The sequence below is a fragment of the Camelus dromedarius genome, chromosome 4 (assembly GCF_036321535.1).
Source record: "Camelus dromedarius isolate mCamDro1 chromosome 4, mCamDro1.pat, whole genome shotgun sequence".
Classification (NCBI taxonomy): Eukaryota; Metazoa; Chordata; class Mammalia; order Artiodactyla; family Camelidae; genus Camelus; species Camelus dromedarius.
In genome coordinates this window covers 79,050,077-79,074,077 of record NC_087439.1, presented here as the reverse complement: position 1 = coordinate 79,074,077, position 24,001 = coordinate 79,050,077, and the positions used below count along the sequence as shown (strand labels likewise).

Sequence of the window (24,001 nt, the reverse complement as noted above, 5' to 3'; positions counted from 1 at the left end):
TAGGCCTTTGAAATGCACTAAACACTTGTGCGTTGAATTAAATGTTGGGTGCCATGAAAGGATACAGGTGTATGAAAAGACATGGCGTATCCTTATGGAGCAAATTCCAATAGGGAGTGATATTCCTATTTTTTTGTATTTGGAGGAAATGGTTTATAGTGTAGTGGAAATTGTTATATTTGGAGGAAATTGTTATCACCTAATGCTTACACATGCCTTTTTTTCTTCTTGAACATACTTTGTGAGTAAAATGGTTCTCTTTGTGTAGTTTTCTAATCTAGAGAATTCTTAACTTTGGACTAGAACATACGTATTTTTAAATTCAAAGTTTTTTAACTAAGACTTTAGTCAGGCTTTGATTAGAATGATTGCCAGGTTGAATTGGAAATTATTTATAAATTTGATAGGAAAAAATGTATTTTTGATATGTATACATATTTATTTATATTCTATCATATACTCAGAAGTCAGGTGACCCTTTGATGTATCTTTACCCTCTGATCTCTCCATTAACCTCTGTTTGCTCAGGGGTAGTTATTATAGTGCCCAGTTTCACTGTGACTGAGTTTCACTCTGAATGAATGAGTGCCTAAAATGTACTGGGGCATTGTTCAGGGCACCTGGGATGCTTCAGCAAATAAAACAGAGATCTGCCTTGTGAAGCTTACATTATAATTGGATTGGTCAGTTTTTCCTTTTTCATACCTATTCTCTACTTCATGTGCATCCCAGTTCGGTAACATGTAAAGCTTTCTTTTTGTTCTGTTGTTTACCTACATAGTGATAATGATTGCCATTTGTGCCAGCTTTGTCAGGTTTATGAGACTGAACGCTGTTTCTTTTAATGGGGCTTAAATTGTGAATAGATACTGTTCACAAGATGAAGCATTTATAGATAGGGTCTCAGAGAATCATATTGAATCTAAACTGAGTTCCATTTAAAAACTAACTACAGTTTAGGATGATTAAAGCTATGAGTAAAAGAATAGTGACTAATTTCTAAAAGGGCTAGCTCATTTTATGTGACTGAATACAGGTGGGAGCAAGGAGGGTCATACCCTCTTACCCTCAGAGGCAGTTTATCGCATTACTTATTTATTATCTAATTTTGAACCACTCTATTATTACCTGAGTACCTTAAGGTATTTGCCATTGTATTGTAGTATCCCTCTTAAAATAAACATACTTATATTTATTCTTTAATATCCAAGTAAACTTGTTGAATTATGGGAAAACTATTGAAGTTAGAATTAAAATATAAATAACAACTCCAATTATTGTTACGTTTTTTCCCAGTTGATCTTATTTTTTAAATCTACTTTTAAATAGACATTCTATTGGAGATACCAAAGTTCCATTTTGTCTTCAGTCCTGTGTAAAACCTTTGAAATATGCCATTGCTGTTAATGATCTTGGAACAGAATATGTGCATCGATATGTTGGGAAAGAGCCAAGTGGATTAAGATTCAACAAACTATTTTTAAACGAAGATGGTAAGAATTAAAGCTCTTGTTAAACTTTATATTCAGTTAATATAATACAGTGCTAAATTCCTGAGTTCTTTTTGTGATTTTTTTTCCTACAGACTTAGTGTCAACAGAATGTACATGGCAAAAAAATGTATTACTTAGAATGTTAAATTCATTTATCCCAAGCCCATTTTTTTGTTGTTGTTGTTTCTGAAATACTTCTTCACATTCAAATTCCTCTATTTGTTCATTCCTACTCTTTAAAGACCTCTCTCAAAACCAGTCATTTCACCAGAAACACCCAGTTTATTATTCTGCTTTGTCTTTTTTGGGAAATTTTTAATTTTTCTTATAAAATGTTTAATTTTGTTAGAAAAAAAATGTTAATTCTTTCCATATTAAATTTAGATGCCAGTGAGTTTATTAAACAAGGTGCTTCTGTGTATATGATATCCTTATTGAAGTTGCTAGTTTATAATAAGTTCCGTAAAATCAAATGTAGCATCAGGAAAGATTATGGTAAAGTAAGTAAGAAAAAGCAATTGCCCTCAAAACAAATAGGAAGAAAAGCAAGAAAATACTAGTTTTATAACTTTATTAAAAAAATAATAAAACAATAATGAGTATAAGCCACATTTCGTTTTTTATCCAACAGAAAGAAAAAATACAAAAGTATGTCTCACGACAATTACTGCAACCAGTAAATTCCTTCACTCTTGTTTTCTTTAATTCTATCTTAACTCATCACACAATGAGGAACCCAGCATATGCCTGAAAGATTAAAAAATAGAAATTAACCTATAGGTTGGTGTTTAGATTTAAAACCTCTGCCAGATCAGAAGTACTAATTACCTTTGTCCTCCCCTTTTCTTTTGGATTCCTGTAAAGTATTAAGACTTGTTAGTTACCCAACTATTTAACACAAGATATTTCTTTCAAATACCAAATGTTATGAAAGAGAAAAAGCAAAAATGCTCACCAACTCAACCAGAGCTACCATAAAACTTTTTTGTTATGGAAGTTCTCAAATGCATATAATATACAAAAGTAGAAAGAACAGAATATAAGCATGCATGTATCCATCATTTAGCTTCATGATTACTAACGTTTAGAAATAATCACACCCAGCACCCCCCACTACACTCCACTGAATTATCTTAAAGCAAATCCCAGACATTGTAAATTTATAAAGTGAAATCTTACTTCCTGCTCCCATCTTCTCTCCAGCCCACTTTCCAGTGATATGAGATGCCTAAAATAACCAGTTTTTAGAGTAGATGATTAAACTATTTCTGTGGGTTTCACAAAAATTCTATGACAAGTGAAAAAGTATGAATGTTTTTGATTTTCTTAAAAAAAAAAAAACTACTTAGATTTACACATGAAAATGAGGTATTTCTTTTTCCAAGTAATTTTTACATAAAACAAGGCTTTATAATATTGTAATGATAAATTACCATTAATATGAATATAATAAATAGATAAAGAAATTACAGTAGTTACTCTTTTATTATCAGTTTAAAAATGCTTTACAGCATAAAAAGTTTTAGCCCTATGGTGGGGAGTTGGCTAATACTTTCTATCATTATAAATAAGGAAATAAGTTACTTGATGGAGATGTCAATTTTGGATCTCCTCATTAAGTCTTTTCCACCTTAAAAAAGTTAAATATTTTTTAGCCTTCTTCCCCTATATTGTTAACATGGGCCTTGGTTCTTAAGTGTCTTATCTAGCTAATATTAAAGGATACAGAAAACAATTTACCTACATCTAATACATGGAAAAAGAAGACAAGCTCAAGTGCTGCATACTAATTATATTATCTTACTGCTAATATGTATATATCTTATATATTATATTATCTGTGTAATTGACAGAAGCCAAAATGTATGTGTTGGTTTATATGTGTAGAGGATTCAAAAAAGAAGTTGAGTTGAATTAATTTACATGAGAAGACAGGACTGAATTGTATTAGGAAGAACAGTTTGGGTGGTTGGGTAAGGGGGTACACTGCAGGATTAAACAACATATTAATTTTTATATGGTGATGTAAAATTCCACTTTAATACCTAAAATATAAACATCTGTTAAATTGAGCATTAATACTTTGTAGTTCTTTAGTATATGCATTAGCAGACTTTGACTTAGCCACAGTCATGAACCACATCTTTGAAAGGTTCATATGCTTAGCAATTAGAAAAGCTTTTTCCAGTATAATATGAAAGAACTTTCCACTTGTTTTATTCCCTTAGAGAGAATAAATATTTAAAAAATTGTTCAGTTTTGTGCATTCTAGTTTAAAAATGCTTATAAATTTCAGATGTCATCCATGTCCATTTTATCATTATACTAGGCTAATTTATGTCATTACTTCAGATATAGCCTTTGCTAATAGCTTAAGTGTTGTTTCTGCTGTCATAAATATTTTTAAATTATAAATTCTAAATGGAACCCTTCAATTCTTCCTTCTAACTACAGCAGAGCAGGAGACAAGTAGATTTCACTTTTAGGCTCAAGTTTTGTACTGCAGTAATGCTAGAGTTTTTAACATCTCTGGTTTATTTCCAAGTGTTCAGATGTCTGGCTTTTGAGTCATAGCAGAGTGAGCAAGCAGTTGCTTACATTTTAAAATTGTGCTGTCATGATGTGAAATGCTTTAGTGTTCTTGGAAGATCTTCTTGAATGTAGCTTATGTAGTATTTGCAGAATATTTATTATTTAGAAAATAGTAAATGTCCCCATACATGTGGTATCATTTGGAATATACACATTACCTCCTAGGGCCCTGGAGTCTAAACCTAATAATGTCAGGAAAAAAGAAAGAAGAAGAAAAGACAGATACATGAATATACGCAAGTACAAGTGTAAACTAATTTAGCACAGCCTGATGTCCATAGTTTGCTTCTGTCTGCATGTGGTTTTTCTTTCAGATGGATAATATTGGAAAATTTTTGTTTCTTGGCTCCCCATTTGCCATGTGATATTTTTCTGTGGTAACAGTTGCTTTCATTTTGTGTGATCTCAAAAGAAAGCAAACTTCTCTTAGCATAATTTGGAATAGGTGAAATCCTGACTGTACTAGTTAGATAGTATACCTGTACTAAGTTTTATTTTAACTTTTGAAATTAGTCATTATCATGGGTAACCCAAAATGTACAGTGTTTAAGGCATACCTAGATACTAAATCACATTGTTGATCTTATATTGAGGGAAACTGGTGTACTCTAAGTCAATGAAGATTTTTTTAATTAAAAAATTTTAGCAGTTTTATTGAGATACAATTCACCTACCACATAATTCACTCATTCAAAATGTACAGCTTAATGGCATTTAGCATATTCATAGAGTTGTGCAGCCATGACCACAATCAATTTTAGGCCACTTTTATCACACACAGAAGGTACCCTGTACCCACCGGTAGTCAGTACCTATTTCTCTTTTACCCTAGGAAACTAGTAATCTACTTTCTGTCTCTATGGATTTGCCTATTCTGGACATTTCATGTAAAGGGAATCATATTTGCTTTTATTACTGGTCTATTTAGCATAATATTTTTAAGGTACTTTTATGTTGTGGCATGTTTCAGTACTTCATTTTTTATTTCTGAACAATATCCCACTGTATGGATAATAATAATAACCACATTTGGTTTATCCACTTAACATTTGGCAGGAAGTTTTGGGTTGTGGGTTGCTTTCTGCTTTTTAACTATTATCAATAATACTGCTGTGAACATTTGTGTACAGGTTTTTGTGTGCACATACGCTTTTATTTCTCTTGGTTATATACCTGGGAATTGTTGGGTCATATGATAACTCTTTAACAGTTTGGAGAACTTCCTTATTTAGCTATAAGCTCATCTCACCAAAGATAACTTGCTTAAAATTCAAGGAGACTAGTAATGTAGCAATAATAACTTAATGAATTCTGTTAGATTTGTCAATTTAGGTAAAAAACTTGTTCTATAAGAAATAAAGTACTACCACAAATAGATTAGGAATTATACTTTCAAATAAATGTTTTCAGTGCCCTAAGAGTTTTATGTTTGGCATTTTGCTATGCTGTGAATGAAAATATACTCAGTTGAGATTTGAAATCCTGTTTGTCATAAGAATTAGAAGAAGTACAATTTTGGATGAATTTAAATTTTAAGTAATTTTTAAATTATATTAGGCATACATCCTTATTATCAGGAAATATAGAAAGTATAGGAAATACAACTTAAATCCCCTGTAATCTTTTATCCTATATATGTCACTTGTTAATGTCTGTGTTTTCTTTTTCTGTGTATGTATATACATAAACACAAAAATAAAATATTTTTAAAAAGGAAAATTGAGTCCAAACTAGACATGCTTTTTCCACGTTGATTTTTTAGTAATAATATTACTGAATTGCTTAAGGATGTGCCAGGTACTTTCTAAACATTTCATTTTTTTTAATTCATTCGAGTAGTATGACTCAGTGAGGTATTGGTGCTGTTATTACTCCTAGCTTACAGATGGAAAAATTGAGGCACAGTGAAAATCAATTACTTGCCTGGGGTCAAATAGCTAGTAAATGGCAGAGTTAGAAAATTTGATTGTGCTCTTTATTATACTACTATTCACTGCCTTTCTGTACTTGAATCTTTGCCTATATAATTATCATAGCCGCTTCCTAGAAGTGTATTACTGGTTTGGTATGTAAGTGCCTTAAATGCATTCCTCCAATCCAACTTCTCCCTTCCCCACTCCTGCCCCCCAAAGAACTATAACAATGGCTTACATAAAGAAAACAGATATGTTTATGGAAGTACCTGTGCATCACAGAAAATGGTGTCAGGTACTTGAAATAATGCTCTTGCTTTTATATTTTTAGATAAACCACACAATCCTATGGTAAATGCTGGAGCAATTGTTGTGACTTCATTAATAAAGGTAAAATGTTAACATTTCCTTTTAATCTAGTAAAATTTTAAATAGAATGAAAAAGATGAATCTTCATAAAGATGAATCTTACATATTTATGTGAAACTGTGTAAAGTTTTCTTTCGGTGTTAAATTAATCTTATAGTATAAGGTTAGGATATTTATTTCAAAATGCATGATGTAATTTCAAGGGCAAAATTAAAAATAGATGACTCATTATAAATTCCAACAGTTACCCTTGACCTGAAGATCTGGCAAAAATTCAAAAAGAAGTCTCTGCTGAATAATAGTCAAAGAAGTTTTTCTTCTTAAAGTTTAAGAATTTTTTCTTTCTCTTCTTTTTGGCTCTTCTGAATGAACAGATGTAAACAGAAGTAATAGCGTTTCACTGTTTGATGTTTCTCATCAGCATATGTAGGAACAAATGCTCTGGTACTTTGTTTTACAACAAAGTACATTTACCCTTGACTAGTCTCAAGTCCTTTATACTTTCATGAGCTGTAATCACAATTTTCACTTGAACTTGTTTCCTTGAATCATATAATAACTAAAATAAATAAGACTTATTCCAATTATTAAGTTATATTATTTTCACTACTCTTCGGTTTACATTGTATGTTTTGATTTTTATTGTTGTTGTTAAGTGTTTGGTTTGCCTTAATAATTGGAAACACTAATGTTATTTTGAAATAAGTATTTGAAAATGAGTCTATTGTGTGATACTGTTTAGTTTTAAATTTCCAAAAAATTTTATTTCTATTCAATTATGTTTCATTTGTGTTTGGAACATTTATATACTTTCTTCAGTAAACCTGTGCATATGTATTCCATGCTTGAAGAAAACATAACTACATGGCTTTGTAGATGCTTTACTGAGGATGGGATACCCTGGTTACACAAAGAATATTTGAACATAAATTATACCCTTGGCCCAATTAATAAAAATACACCCAATTTGTATACTAGAAATTTTCTCTTAACTTTCTTGAATTTTTTTTGTTCATGAGAAAAAGCCTTTAAAATGAATATAAATGTTGTTATTTTAGGGCAAATGCTTCGTGAGCACCGGCCCACTTATCCTTGTAACTCTAGTGAGGTAGATAGTATAGCCAAGTATTATTTTTTAATGTAACTAATTTTTTAGGCTAGGAAATTTTCATTTTGCCCATTATAACATTTAGTTATTCATGACTATTTTACATAAGAGAAAAGTTGTCAGTTTGAGATGAATGACACTATTTGTTTATTATAGAAAATTATAATATGAATATGTGCTAGGCATACTCATGCCTTCAGGTAGCTTTCAGCATAGTATAGGATATACACCAGTAAAAGGGCCCTTAACAATGAAATTCAATAAATACTGCGATGAAGGAAAAGCTCATTAATAATTATTCAGCTTGAACAAGTAACTTAAATTAGAAGTAAGGAAAGTTATGGTAATCTCTTGTGTGTGTTAGTGCTTGGTGAAAAAACCACTAGAATGGTTCTGAACCTTTTTGGGGTCTTCCTAGAATATATATTCATATATCATGATTTTATGTAAACTGTAGGAAGTTCACGACCCTTTAAAGCTGACTCATGGATCCCAGTTTAAGAACTCTTAACACTGGAGAAAGATTAACATGGCACACCAATAGAATTTTCAAGAAAGGGCATATGTGAATGATTAATAGAAGTCTTGCTTAACTGCATGCAGTTAAACATCTTTTGTTTAATGATTCATGGGCTTAATATACTACACTGAAATGCTGCACGTGGGAAATGCATGTCTGGTTAATCATATCATTACTTCATTAGTGTCACCAGGTTTAGTCACAAGCCATAAACTATACTTTGAGCCACATTAACATGAGTACTTAGAAATAGTTAAAAAAACACACATACACACCATAAGTGTTGCTCAGTGTCCAACTCTACAAACCTTTAACTAAGTCATTTTGTATTTACAAATTTGATCAGTGATTTTAAATTTATAAAATTTTAAATTTACTGACAAAATTGGAAATGAGGCTTTGGGGTATGGTGCATATTTAAGGTGACTTTCCTTGAGTTTTTTTGTTTGTTTTATTTTTAGAAGGTGTTTCACAAGTTTTGGGTCTTTTTTTTTTTTTTTTTAAATGTTCTTCTCTGTTTTGGAGGGGTAAGCCTGACATACCTCTGTATAAAACTGCCCGAGGATGTAATACTTTTCTTAGACTCTCAAAAAGAAATTCAGAACTTTCAGAAATAGTTATCTGTGATCTCTGCACATTGTATGATCACATCATATGTATGAATTGGTAGTTGAAGTAGTAAGACCATAGCTGAAGAAATTTTCAAACCTAGCCCTCTTACTGTATATGTAGATGCAATGAGGAAATGGAATGGATCATTCCAGTAGCAGTAGAATTGGGCTTGATCTGGGTCTCCCGATTTTCTGTTTGCTGCTCATTAGAATTCACTCTGCCATTTTTAATGTAGGTATTTGCTGTTTCTCTTGATAACGTTTTTGTCTTTACCTAACATAGTTATATTGTCCAATCAGCAGAAATTTTATTTTCTTTCTTTTACCTTTTTTTATTGAGTTATAGTCATTTTACAATGTTGTGTCATTATTTTCTTAATTTTAACTTATACGAAAGATAACAATTTGTTTCCTTAAAAGTCAGTTTAATTTTCAGTGAGAGTATGTAGTCATTCTTTGGGCACTAGTCAGTGCTTGCTGTCTGTAAGGAACTAGGCTTCTTCTCAAGGAGCTTGTGCTTTGAGTATCTGAAGTGTGGTTATTTTACCATGGCTACTAGGTGTAAATTCTGTGTTTTAGCTTTTAATTGATGACCTTAAGGCTATTTTTTTTTCTTTCAAAATTCAAGACTTTTATTATGGTGCTATTAAAACATCCTCCTCATGTTATTCCCCCTCCCACACAGACACACAACTTTAGTAGAGTCTTTAGTAAGACTCTTTGTTTCATAATTTTGTAGTATTGATATTTTTTCCTTGTAGGATTGGTGGTGATCCTCAGGAAATGGGGGAAGAGGCAGAGCAAATGTTCAAAAGGATTAGCAGATTGTGGAAAAAAAGGAGGATTTGGACAGAAGGAACCTGTTGCAATAAATTCTTAACTACTAAACTTGTAGGAATACTCCAGTATTTAAAAATTTAAACAAAGCTATATAGGTAAATACCTTCATAAAAACAAATGTCATTTTGTACTTAAAATGCACATAATTTAAAAATCATCAAGGTACTATACTTCCTCTCTTTTTCTCTGTGGTAGCTGCTAAACTCAAAGGAATGCTTTTTTGCAGTTTGTTTTATTCGATGATAATAATCTGGTTGTTTGCTTTAAAGTAAAGAATGAAAATAAATTTTGAAAGCACAGTTATTCTGGATGAAATAGCAGTATCTTTACATGATTTTTAACCTCACCTAGTTTTGTTTTAAAAATTAAGATCTTGTGATAACTTGAGGGTTAGGGTGGGAAGTTGAGAATAACGTTATAATTGTCGCACTTCTACTTTTTTATTTTCAAAGGTAAAGAGTAAGTTGTATTGTCTTCTATGTTTGTCTCTTGATTCTAGTAGTAGTTTCTGGCTTTTGTCATTTGAAGAAGCTTGATTTTTTTTTTAATCAGAAGTATTTTTGAGTTTATAATATTGAAGGCTTTTTTTCTCTTTTAAAAAAATAAGTATGCTCTATAAAAATCAAGACAAATTTAGTTAATATATATGTAATGCTCAGTTTGGTCATGTTAGCAATAACCTGTTACACTTTCTTATAAGCCACATTTTTAAGGTGATTTGTGGCTCTGGAGAGCAATGGATGATGCCTTGAACTTGGTAACATTCATAAGAAAGGATTATGTTGGTTTACTTCCTGTTTATATCAGTTGATGCATTTGAGTTTTTTTTTTTTTTTTAAATAAAAGGCAAGTAATTTATTGCCAACAGAATTCACTTTTCTGTTACTTTATTTCTAGGGTTGTCTATGAAAATGCTAGATTTAGAACTTTTTTTTTTTTTTACTGTAGTATCTATTTTAATCTCCCATGTATTATTTAGCTTTAAAGCATTTTCTTTGGTGGGATTAGACTAAATGTTTTATAAAATCATTTTTAATTACCTCTTTTTGCCTCTTCTATGTCTTTCCTCTATGATCTCTAATTTTCAGTTGGCTTCTACACCATACTTTATGAATGGAATCAAGTGATTTACTTACAAAATAACTGATTAATGCATTGACTTTAAATGAGTCATTTAATACTAAATTTATTGGCACATGTCCCTGTTAATAGTGATATTTTCACCTGTGTTATGATAGATAATATGTGATTTAGTTCATGAGTATATTGTAAAAACAGGCTATAAAACCACTCCAATGTAGTTATATTAATTATTTTAATTGCCAGTGTTAAAACTCAGTGCCTCTTTATCAAATTTTTATTCATAAAAGTTTTCCTCAAAGGATTGTAAATTCTTTAATTTGATAGGTATGTTTATTGAAAAGTTAATTTGTATAATTTTCTAATCTCAAGGTCTGGTTACTGACCTTTTCAAACAAACCACATGGTTTGCTTTTTAAAAGTCATTTGATAAATGGATTAGAAACTTTAGTAGATACATTTTGTCCAACTTTTTGTTTTGTTTTCCTACTGTACTTACTATAAATTACTCCAACTTTTTAAAGATTAAAATAACATATCTAATAATGCTTATGCAGTTATTTAAAACTGTAATAAACGTATCCCTGGGCATGGAAATTTTTTTCCGAGAGATAACGGGGTATTGAGAGTTTTAAGACTGTCAATTTTCAAATCTGTTTCCATATGTACCTTTATTAAAATTTAACCCACCTTTGGTCTAGGTTTCCTCCCATTTTCCAAAAGAAAGGCATACTTACTATGTCCTAGATTTTACTATGGTGCGCTGCTTCAGGTTATAAAAACTTCTTGGGCACAGTCAAAAGAGAGTTTTGAAACATTGTAGTCATTGGTATTAAGGATGTGCATCATTGTAATAATCACTAATGACTGGGAACAAGTCATATACTGGATTTCCAGGCTTTTGGTTTCAGCAAAATGGAAAGAGGATCTAATTAAGTTGTTAGTTAATAAGAGTACTAAATGTAATTTTTGAGGATGTTATTTTACTGTGTGACTTGTACGTAATGAAATAAATGTCTAAAGAACTTAGCGACATTGCTGTAACAAAACCTTTTCTATTTCCATCTACTCATCTGTTAGCAATATTTCTCAACTTGTAAATCTGTAAAAATTCAAGATAGTAAGAGAGTAAAACTCCTCATTCTAACGATAGAAAATATCCACTGATACATGAACTGATTAAAAATCAATGACTATTTCAAAGGAGAAAGAAAATACCCTAAAGGAGCAGTTTTTAATTATTGTGGAAAATTATTAGCAAATAAACATTTTTCCTTTAACTTTATGTGAAAAATTTCAAAGACATACAAAATAAATTGAATAGTTTAACCAGTCCCCATCAACTCATTCCTGGCTTTAATTTTCATAACATGTGTTCCTTTACTTCTCTGTACCCTACTACTAGAGAAATGACAATTTTTTTCTCTTTTTTACAGTTTGTGTTTTTGCTTTGGTGGCAGGGGGGGAGTTACTCTAGGTTATTTTGTATGTGTATGTGTGTTTTTTTCTAACATCTTTGCAAATAAACTTTATACTGTAAATTTTTCAAAATTAAAATTACATGACATCATAACAATTATTAGATCCCATATATCCCTGGGGTACATGAAGTCTTTCCGAGAGATTACAGAGGCAAATATATTTTGTCAACTTAAATTAAATGCTATTTCCAGGTAGATAATAAAAGAAATATTAATCAAGTGCTTTTACATTTAAATGGGGAAGTTTTGGGGGGAGAGACTTGAGTCAACACAATCATCAGATATTTTATTTTGCCTGTTCACATAACCTGCCGAGGACATTTCAAGTAGCTTACCCAAAATGTTATATAATGGTAGACATAGATAAATATCAGTTGTTCCTTAAAAACAGCAAAGAAGCAAAACCTAATTATAGTTTAATTTAGTAAGCTACAAAGTAGACTAAGAATGTGACCATAGTCAAGAGTTGAAACAGTTTTTGTTTTTTTAAAGCTAAACATGACAGCTAAATAAAGAAAATTTGTGTTAGTTTTATAGGCACAAGTCAGAGAATGAAAGTTCAATATAACTTGTTTATTTTTACATTGATTAATTGTATAACCAGTAATTATCCATGTGACATCCCAATGCAAATGCTGACATCCTTTTCCAAAAGAGTTGTTTTTTGTTTTTTTTGTTTTTTGTGCTTTCTCAAAGGTTGCAAAGGTTTTTGTGGTTTAAATGTTGTTACATATTTTACAGCATTAGGATCTATGGAATATTTTGACAACTGCAACAGTTCAATGAAGTTGGTAATTTCTTCTTTTAATTATTTTTCATTGAACAGCTTTGGAGTTACATTTCTACATTTTGATTTCTGGTGTATTATAAAGAAAGAAAATTTAGAATATGTCAAAGGACGCTTTAGAGAAATACATAGGTAGTCATTACAATATGACTGTAGCTAAATTATCCTTATCTTGTTTAAACTTTGTTAGTGCCTGATTTTGATGAAATAGTGTGGTGTTCTTTCCAGCTATTGATTGTATACGTGATTGCACATTCTTTCTCAAATAAGTTGATTTGAAAGGTTTCACAGATTATCAGCTACATGCTAATCCGCTTGTAAAGTGGAGATTGAATCTGGCTTTATTTAAATAATACTCTGGTACAGGTTTTCCCCCCATAATAAAATTTTAAAGTGTAATGTTTTGGGTTTTTTGAGGGTAAAGTTTAAAAATTTCGCTTTAGTAGTTGTCAAATTACTTTTATTTTAAACCTGTTGTAAAAAGTAGAGATGTATTGTTTCTTTTGGGTGCATATCACCAATTAATACGTTTGATTTCAGATCTACAACTTACTGCTTTGTAAACTTCGCCGAGGTAAAATGAAACCATTTGGCTACTTGAACTGATCTACGTTACATAGGTTTTTCCTATTGACATTTGCAGTAGCTAACGTGAGAAATAGAAGTGATGAAACAATACATCTTCCATACTCTGAATTGGCTTAATTGGCATAATAGCAAAATGTAGCTAATTTTTTTTAGAGACTATGAAATATAATTTTTTTAGTTCAAGTATTGTTAAACAAGTGAGATATTAAAGGTAGAGCTTTCTCTACAATAGTAAAATACATCCAAAATGTTTACATATACTAGAATTGCAAAAGATTAGTTTTGCAGTGTAACTCTTGTTCTAACTCTAATACTGGTTTAAGGTTATTTTTAAAATATAAGTAGATTGTTCTTAATTGAAAACCATAATTTATTTGTACTTAATTCTTTCCTAAGGGTAAAACTTTATTTTAAGTTCTTTTTAATGTGAAATTAAATAGCATACATTCTAGCAGATTATGTGGTGTTATGAAAGATAAGGGGATTTGGAAACTTGTATTTAAAATTCTGTAACTTTGGGTTGGGAAAAGTTATACTTAAAATAAAGCATTCCCTTTGTAATTCAGATCCATTCTCAACATATGGGTGTTAATGAAAGCACATGTTAAAAAGCTTATGTAAATATTAAATTAGAAGTATTCCTAGATTTAAAAGTACTAATGCACAGTATATTAATTATAATGTTAGCAGTTTGAAGTTTTGATATTATATTCACTTAAAACTTAACTAGGTGGGGCCTATATTAACATATTTATGTCTCATTTCTTTGCAGCAAGGAGTGAATAATGCTGAAAAATTTGACTATGTAAGTGAAATATAGAATTCAGTTTTCAAGCTACATTCTTTTTATATTTGTATTTTGATTACTAATACTTTATAACTTTGGATTATAGGTAATGCAGTTTTTGAATAAGATGGCTGGTAATGAATATGTTGGATTCAGTAATGCAACGTGAGTTTGATTTTTGATTTAGGTTTTTGTAATGAATCATATCTCTTGAAATTAATTTTTAAAGTCTATATTATAGAATTTTATTTTAAATACTGTTTTGTGACTCCTTGTGTATATACTTCAGTAAATAAGTAATTACTTCGAATTTAGTCATTAGAGGGAAATGTATGATTTCTAAATTACCTGAGGGAGAACACTTAAAATGCTTTAACTAGTTTTGATAAACTTCCTGTGAGAAAGCATAGAATTAGATGGGACTCCAAGTTTAACTCAAGTTACCTGCACTTATTCAGTTTTTTCTTTGCCTATAATACCTGTCTTATCTCTTATAATCTCTCTGTGCCTGGCTAACTTGATTTTTACCCCAATTTTTTATTTTCAAATTTGCAAGTCCACAGAAAAGGTCAAAGAATAAATGATGAAATTCTGGATATCTTTCACTTTATCTTCTGATTAATATTATATCTCATTTGCTTTTTCTCAGCCTGTCTCTCTTTATATGGACAGATAAAGATGTCTCACTATATACACATACATGTACATATATGTAAATATAGATGTACGTGGGGTGGGTTTTTTCAAAACTGTTTGAAATTAATTTGAAGACCTCATTTGACACTTCACCCTTAGTGTGTGTATCCTAGAAATAAGGACATTTTCCTTTATAACCGCAATACCAGCAATACACTTACTAAGAACATTAACATGAATTTTTAAATATCATGATAGTAATCAATATATAAATGTTCTCAGCTTTGTAAATGCCTTTTGTGGCCTTTTAGATTTTTTTCAGGAAGAAATCAATGTTCATGCATAAGATTTGTTATGACCTTTTTGCCTTTTTAAAGTAAAATAGTTCGCCTACCCTAGACCCTTCCTTTTTAAAATTTTATTAAATGGCTTTTTTTTTGAAAGTGTCAGTCAGTTGTTTTATAGAACAGGAATTAACCAACTTTTTCTGTGAAGGACCAGATAGTAAATATTTTGTGCTTGTGGGCCATATGGTCTCTGTTGTAACTACTTGCTCTACTGTTTTAGTAGGAAAGCAAGTGATGAACAATGTGAAGCTATATTCCAAAAATTTTTATTTATAAAAACAGGCTGGATCAAACTCATAGGCTGTAGCAGACATTCCTCATTTTGATTAGATCTGATTGTTTCCTTGTGATTAGATAAAACTTAAACAGTTTTGGCATGAATACTAAGTAGGTGATCTTCATATTTCATGTTTTCTGCCTTACCAACTTTTATTCATCATCTTAAGTATCTTATTCATGAATCTTATCTCGTCTTTCTTCTGTGCTTTTATATTATATTTTATTGAACTTACTCTATGATTCTGTCTCTTTTTGCCTTGTCATCCCCATTAAACTCTGACTTTTTTAAGACCTAGATAGAATTGTCTTCCAGTTCATTTCTGTATTCCTGCTATCTGGTGGATAATAAGCACTTGATACAATGTTTGATGAACAGAACCATGTGCTAGGCACTGTGATCATTGTTGAGTAGTTAGTCCTTTATCTATACTATATTGATCTGTTTTTTAAAAGTATAGCAGGTTGACAACTTCATTTCCAAGAACTTTATCTATACTATATTGATGTGGGTGTTTTGTTTTGTTTTGTTTTGTTTTGTTTTGTTTTGTTTTGTTTTGTTGTGGTGGAGGGGAGGTAATTAGGTCTGTTTATTTTTAGAGGAGGTACTGGGATTGAACTCAGGACCTTGTGCATGCTAAGCATATGCTCTACCACTTGAGCTACACCCTCCCCCCTTGATGTGTTTTTTTAAAGTATAGCAGGTTGACAGCTTGATTTCTAAGAACTTTTCTGTATCCAATATTATTTTTCTGGCCATAGAAATATTAAAATGTGCAGTTAGAAGGAGCTGTCCACCCATAATCGGTAATAAAAAGAGCGTCACACAGTTCTTTTAGCAGCAGCTGTCTGAACACCTGTAGGCTGAGTTCTCAAATGTACCACAAATTAAATCTGTTTATATCAGAACTCATTCTCTTCCACTGCAAAGTGCTCTTTGTTCTCGGGATCCCAATTTAGTTGATACTGCAAACCTTTCTGTAGACCATGTTAGAAATCTAGGCTTTCTACCAGACTTCACCCTGTTTCTCTTTCCCATTAGGTCAGAAGACTTGCTCATCTGCTGTCATGTTTGAGCATACCTCTCCTTCCATTCCTATCATCACTGCCTAAGTTAAGGCTTCCTGTGGCTCTCATTAACAGTAGTCTCCTAATAATATCATTCATCCTTTCTTTTCCCCTTTCCCAAACTGATGTCAGAGTTATCCTTCTGAAATATAGATCTCATAAGGTAACTTATTTGAAAACCTTCAAGCTTTCATTTTGTAAGCAATCAGGAGCCATTACATTTTTTAGCATTTATCAGTCTTGATAATTTGGTCCCAGTCTCCTTTGTTGGTTTGATATTTCTCCATGAACCTATTTCCCAGGCACATCAGAATATTTGCCATTCTTCAATGGCATTCTTGTCTTTTATACTTTTATAACTCTGTTCATACTGCATGGTATTTGCCACCGCCTAGGCTTCCACCAGTAATTTGTTAATGCAGCAAATGCTGTAAGGCTCATTTCAGGTATTCCTCTCTCAGTGAAATTTCCATAGGTTCCTTCAGATGGAATTGACTGTTGTACTTTTGGGGGAACCAGGAGATTCTGTAATTTTTAAGTATATTTTAATTGTAGAATATGTGATAATTTAAAAGTTAGCTTCTTTATTCACTAAATATGAAGGCTAGAAAGGGCCTAGTTCATTTCAGTCCTATTGTAGCTGAGAAAATTAAAGAAAAAATAGTCACTTAAAGGACCTTCCCAAGGCTACATAGCTAACCTGTTGATGGAACTTGGCCTGGAACCCAGCAACCTTCAGTGTTCTTTATACTGCACTTTGCTATGCAAGTTAAACTACAGAATAATTGTGCTTTTACAGAAAGCAAATAAATAGAGCAATTTTTTTTTTCCTTCTAGGTTTCAGTCTGAAAGAGAAAGTGGAGATCGAAATTTTGCAATAGGATATTACTTAAAAGAAAAAAAGGTTTTTAAATTTTTGTTTCTATTTCAAAAGTTTTTGCAAAATGCTCTTGAGTTAATACTATCAAAGTGTTAATCTCATTAAATCAGTTTGTATTTAGTAGTATTCAAATATTTAACTAGTTATATTAATGTAAATTTTGCCCAAGAATTGGACCATTTTTTCAAAAAGTGTAATGCTTGACTACTGATTACACTTGATTTTAAAAATTTAACTTGGTAACTTGGTTCATGAATTATGAATCAGTTTATCATTGTCAGTTAAACTAGTATCTAGAAATCTATATGTGAGGTAATTTTGCTTTATTGTTTGTCTTATATTTCGTGTTTGTACCCTTTGTGTGCTGTTTGGTTCTCAATTAGAATGAAACTTTTATGTACATTTTAAATTTACTCTTCATGTATCTTTTATTTATGTATATATATTTTTTCTGTGTGCCTATGTTTTTAATTGCCTTTATGTATTTTTCAGTGTTTTCCAGAAGGCACAGACATGGTTGGTATATTAGACTTCTATTTCCAGGTAATTTACTTTAACTGTATGAATTGTGTGTATAAATGGGTGTGTCACATTTTAAAGAATTTAGATGTCTCTGAAATCTTGGCTCTAGGCCAAGAAAAAATACATTTCCCATTGAATACTTTCCAAAAAAAAGTCCTCGTGAAAGGTAATCTCATGTCTATATCTCCAAAAAAAAAGTACGTCTCAGAATGTAACAGGGAAATGTTTTCTTCTGTAAAAACATTATATTTAGGAAGTGTGAAAAATAATGTACAGCCCCAGCAGTTGGCTTCTCTTTATTATAAACTGAGCTGTTCTCTTAGTTTTTAAGTTTTGTTTGGAGGAGTTATTTGTTTCTTTATCAGAAAGTTTATATTCATCATTTTAAAGCAGCAGTTTCTCAGTTTGTTTAGTTTGTTCCTTCAGTGTCACATAGTGGATTTTCTACCAAGTTAGAGGAGCTCTTCATATTCATAGGGGGAAGGGCCACTCACATATCTACTATGGTATTGAACTCAGTTTAAGATGGCCTTCCTGGACATCCCTCTCCCCCTCATATTTTCAGTTCAATTCATTCTTACCAATTTAATACCTTTGGTACCTCTGATGAATCTATAATATGAAGCTACATAGTAATTAATTATTGTTTGTTTCTGGTTTACCTTACATTTACCTGTTTTTACTTTTGAAGATTCTTTAATTTTAACCTTCCAGTAATCTTAAAGAATGTATAAGGAAAGTTGATAATGAAGTAGATTTTGATGGAAGTCCAGGTAACTGTTTGTCACCTGCCAATGTGAAGAACTATAAATTGAGAATCCATAGTCAATATAAAATCAAAGTCTAACCTGGCCACATTTTAGCCACGTGACCTAGTTTCACTTACTGAGCCCTGGTTTCATTATGTAGCCTATGCTTGACCTAACTTCCTGCATTGCATTGACAATAACATGAGATGTGTGTGAAATTCCTTTGAAACTATGAAGTGTTATATGAAACATAGTGTCAGATTTACTTTTTATCCAGTAGCCTTTGTTTTTTCCCTAGCCAAGTGGAGTTCTTCCATGTTAAAGGTTTTTTTCCCCTTGGTATACATATTTAACTTTGGCTGTTACAGTTTAGGTGCTTCTAATCTGCGAAATTTCTATACTTCAGGGCAAAAATCAAGAGACAGCCATGGAAGCCTTACTTGCTCTTTTGGAGAATGGCTGCATCTCATTGAACATCCATCAGGGTACCAGGAGAGTACTCTTAAATTGGGATTTGTCAAATTGGAAGTATATAACCTTATGACAAACAAAATTTTCGTTGATACCAATTATAAATTAGGAAATGGTCACTGGAATTTAAAACATTTCTGTTAGAAAGCCTTTCATAATTAAATCACATTTACTCTAAGTCTTTGCCACGTGGGTCTGTATAGTAAGTAGATTCTGTAGTTCTGAAGAAATAGGGAAGGGGTTTTAATATAAATAGCAAAAGTTAAAGTCAGTCAAAAAGTGGCTCCTATTCAGTTTCAGTGGCTCCTAATTCACTATAGTTAACTAGTTTTCCTTATTGCTATTTCCAAACCCCTTTGTGCCTCTTATAGATCTTGAAATATGAGTAAGGAAAATTGTAAGTTGAGAACTGAAGTGTTTTCTTCCTCTGACCCCTTCCTACCCTCTCTTTCTCTTCCACTTTCCTCTCAGTTTTGGTTACTGTTAGCGAAAATTAAAATAGAGCATTTATTGTTTTAGTTTTATGGATAAACTTAGGTTTGGTGTGGTAAACTATTTCTGTTATTTTGATTATATTTAAATGCAAAAATTTCACCCTACATTGTACCTGGACTTTACTTTTTTCATTATATCCAGCACTGATAGTCAATATCAAATAAGTATTTGAATGTTAATAAATGGTTTAAAATGTAATATTTTGGTTTAGGCACACAGAGCATGCAGGCTGGAACTAGCTTAGATTTGTTTTCCCATAGTCCTTTGCATGTTGCTGTATGGGGATGCTGAGCTTTGTTATAGGCAAGGTGTCTTTTTTTTTATTCTTAAAAGTCACAATTTCTTGTGTAGATACTAACTGTCATAATACTGATGTATGTTGCTTTATCTTAAAAATAGATCATGGCTTTTTTTTCCCTGTCAAGTTAAAAATAATTATATTTGTGTATCCTACAGGAAGCACTAATATTTAAGCAAATTTGAATATTACATGAGGCAGTTACAAATCTTAGTGCTTAGGAGCTGGCTCTTTCTATCCTACTTCTGCCATTAAAAGACTGAATGATGGTGGGGTGGAGGGGAGATGCGTATAGCTCAGTGGTAGAGTGCAAAAGTCCTGGATTCAATCCCTAGTACCTCCAATAAACAAACAAACCAACCAACCTAACTACACCCCCCACCCCCCCAAAAAAAGACTGAATGGCTGGGCAAATTAGGATAAGCCTTAAAGGAGCTAGAACATTGTTTAAATTAAAAATCATTGTAATGTCATCAAGTTAATTAATATCCCTTTGGGAGAAAGATTTCAGTTCTGTATGAAGTACCAGACAAAAGAGATTATCTTAGAAGTCAAATGTAATACTAAAAATAATGTGAGCCTAAGTTTTCAGAATTTAGTTTTTTCTTCCTTTTAGCTGTGCTCCATTGAAGTAACTTGTGAATCAGCTAGTGTGATGGCTGCAACACTGGCTAATGGTGGTTTCTGCCCAATTACTGGTGAAAGAGTACTGAGCCCTGAAGCAGTTCGAAATACACTCAGTCTGATGCATTCCTGTGGCATGTATGATTTCTCAGGGCAGTTTGCTTTCCATGTAAGTAATTGGTTAATCTTAATTTCTCTGGCAGGAAACTAGTCTGGACTAGCTCTTTTAAAAATGCAGTGTGAACTTTGCTTCTAAAGCTGTACATTAATTTTTGAGAGACAGGCTTGTTTTCAAAGTTAATTTGTTACAGAATTCGTAAGGAATAGAGTTAAGCAGTCTTTGAGATGTTCTTAAGAACTTGAAGTTTAATTTATAGAACCTCATCACTCTTATTTTTAAGGCATTTCAGTGTACAAGCCTAGTGCATGCAGACTTTACTCTTAGTTGTTAATGTTTAGCATTATGGTGATTACATAACTCAAGAATTTTTTAAGTTCAGAGAAAGTGCTTAACTGTGATGTTTAACATCTTTGGTCACAGCCATAAGTGTTTTAAAGGACTTAAAATATATTAAAGTTAATGTACTGTTGTGCATTTGCCACTTGTGAAATATCATAGGCTTTTCGTATTTCATCCTGTGTCAAGTCATAATGTCCTAAAATTTGTTTTATTTTGAAAATTTTAAAACAGAAAAATAGATGCATTTAAGGTTACCCATTACTCAACTTTAATAATTATCAGTACATGTATACTGAAAAATTGTGCTCTACAATGGAATTTGACACAACATTGTAAAATGACTATAATTCAATGAAAAATATTAAAAAAATTACCAATATGTGACAAATCTTGTTTCATCTATATTATACCTACTTCCCATACCCTTTTCACCGTTCAGTATGTAATTCTAAATGATAAAGACTCAAAAAAACCCACAGCACCATTATCATGTGTAAAAGTCTAAAAAGAATTTTAATCTTTAATAACATCAAAATATTTAGTCAATGTTCAGATTATTTGGATTATCTTAAAAGTTATTTTACAATTTGTTTCACTTGGGTTGCAAATAGGGCCATACATTGTGCTTGGTTGTGTCTCTTAATTATTATTTTTTTTAATCTTTAGTCTCCACCTTCACCTCTTTCTTCTTCTTATTTTTGGTTGGAAAAACTGGGTCATTTTTCCTGTACAGTTTCTCAGAGTCTAGATTTTGCTTATTACATCCCTTCCATTTTCCCTTCTATTACCTGTAAACTGGTAGGGCCCATTCAGGTGATTATTTTGTTTTGCTTCGTTTTGTGCAAGAGTGCTTCTGGTGAGAGGTACTCAGTGTCTGAATATTAGTAAGCCATTAATGAACACTGTCCTGATGATATTAATTTTGTCTTTTACTATAATTATTGTCAAGTTTTATATAATGTAAACTTAAATGTTTTGAAGAGGCTTAATTTGAAATAGTACCATCTTATCTCTATCCTTTAGAATTTCTCTGCCAGTATACCACAGAGAATCTTTTAATAAGATATAATTTCTCATTGTTTTTAGTCATAAAATATTTTTTGAAAATAACTTTCAATATTTAAAAGCAATACCTGTTTATTATAGAACAATTAGAAAATATAGTCAAAAGTCAAAATATAGTCAAAATAAATGCATTACTCCACCATTTAGATGTAATCTCCTTTAATTCCTTAGAATGTATCTTTCAAAATTTTTTCTATATTTAAATACATCCCAACTGTTTTATAACTGTCTTTTCACTTACTATATTTTAAACATGTTTACAAATACTTACCTACAACATTTTTAATGTTGGAACTCTGCTGTATGAATAGATACCGTAATTTTTTAACCAGTCCCTTATTGTTGGACATAACTTCTCTTATTTTAAAATGTTAACACGAATGTCCTTTTTTCAAATTACTTTCAGGTTGGTCTTCCCGCCAAATCTGGAGTTGCTGGGGGCATTCTTTTAGTTGTCCCCAATGTCATGGGCATGATGTGCTGGTCTCCTCCTCTGGACAAAATGGGCAATAGTGTTAAGGGAATTCACTTCTGTCATGTAAGCATGTTTTCTTAATGAGAATAATGATCATATAAGTTGAGCCATCTGTTAATTCTACCTTTTTACTTACTTCCATAGTTTATTGATTGTTGGCACTCTGACTGCCAGTTACTTGGTAGCCTTGGAAGTGTTCACAGAGGAGCTTTAAGTTACTTCTACCAGAGAGCTCCCATATAGTCATCCTCACAGAAAATTACATTTGTTTTATGCTTATATTTTAATTATTATGGTTGTAATTTGTTTTCAGTTTCCAAAAGCTCAGAAAAATATGAAGATTATTATAGTTTATAGTATGAACTTTAATCTGCATGACTGAATACCTTTATGCATTAAACCACCTTTGAAAGTCTGGGGTTTGTTTTTTGTTATTGTTGTTTTGTTTTGTTTGTTTTTGTTTTTTTAGGAAATAAGTACTATAATTTAAAAGCATTACTACTATTAATTAGTTCAGTATTTTATGTTGTGACCTAAGTTTTGCTAACATTGTGTCTTCTGATTTTATTTACACTTACTACTTTCCTAGAATATTCACTACCGTAATTTTTCCTGCAGACTTTCTCAATTAAAATTCCAATTTATTTTTCATTTTCTTATGTTTTACAAAAGCCAGAGAATGACATTGGATTCCTTAAAGACTATAATAGTTTGTAACCAGAATATTTCTTTATGTTTTTGTGATGCTTTATAGTTATTTGATACAAGAATTCTTTCATGTGGACTGTTACTATAATGCCCATTTTATAGAAAATGAAAATTAAGCAACTTGAGTGGCTGAGCTCTAGAGTCATGCTAGTAAGCAGTGTTTTCAAAATTTGTATCCATGTCTTATTCTGATTTCAGCCCTCCTCTTGATGCATCATGCTGCTTTGTTAACATGCAGTGGTGTTTTCCATGACGTAGTAATTAATTTGACAGCATTAGTGTAATGTGTTAGAATATGAAAAGACAATAGCCAGTGACTAGCCAATTTCTTATACCTGTTCTATTTATTTACAGGATCTTGTTTCTCTGTGTAATTTCCATAACTATGATAATTTGCGACACTTTGCAAAAAAACTTGATCCTCGAAGAGAAGGTGGTGATCAAAGGGTAAGCAAAACTCTTATTTAGATTATTATGTAATTTTTTTAAGAAAGAGAAAATAATGTTCACCAGTTTAAATAAAACATGGTTTAATTGTTAGTGGCCTTATGTCTTTACTAATATCAAATGAGTGTAAAGAAATTGTTGACATTTTCATCCTGGACCAGTAGTACATAGATATTATATATGGGTGTTTTATTTAAATTGAAACTGGTTAGCCTAGGAGCAGGGGTTCCTCCCTTCCCCCATTTTTCAGCTATTTTAAGCAATATTTTTAAGAATTGATTCTATTAAAAGAAGACACCTTGGAAAGTGCT

At 31.4% G+C, this 24,001-nt stretch overlaps 2 protein-coding genes across 4 annotated transcripts in view; one reads left to right on the top strand and one right to left on the bottom strand.

Moving 5' to 3' along the window:
* Positions 1–24,001, top strand: part of GLS (glutaminase) — a 76,661-nt gene that overhangs the window by 20,530 nt on the left and 32,130 nt on the right. For 2 of the 3 annotated variants that reach the window (XM_031452111.2, XM_031452112.2), the window contains exons 6-14: positions 1,330–1,493; positions 6,330–6,388; positions 14,155–14,187; positions 14,276–14,334; positions 17,334–17,400; positions 17,869–17,919; positions 20,528–20,704; positions 22,467–22,598; positions 23,598–23,690. In XM_031452111.2, the coding sequence (XP_031307971.1) occupies positions 1,330–1,493; positions 6,330–6,388; positions 14,155–14,187; positions 14,276–14,334; positions 17,334–17,400; positions 17,869–17,919; positions 20,528–20,704; positions 22,467–22,598; positions 23,598–23,690 (835 nt within the window). Of the gene's footprint in view, positions 1–1,329; positions 1,494–6,328; positions 6,389–13,334; positions 13,369–14,154; positions 14,188–14,275; positions 14,335–17,333; positions 17,401–17,868; positions 17,920–20,527; positions 20,705–22,466; positions 22,599–23,597; positions 23,691–24,001 lie in introns of those variants that run through there. The other variant, XM_010979713.3, reaches the window with a different exon arrangement.
* The window catches only part of STAT1 (signal transducer and activator of transcription 1), a 91,757-nt gene continuing 69,803 nt past the window's right edge, over positions 2,048–24,001 (bottom strand). Inside the window, exon 25 of the mRNA XM_031452109.2 lies at positions 2,048–2,240. Within this exon, the coding sequence (XP_031307969.1) occupies positions 2,201–2,240 (40 nt within the window). The 3' untranslated portion in view covers positions 2,048–2,200. The remainder of the gene's footprint in view (positions 2,241–24,001) is intronic.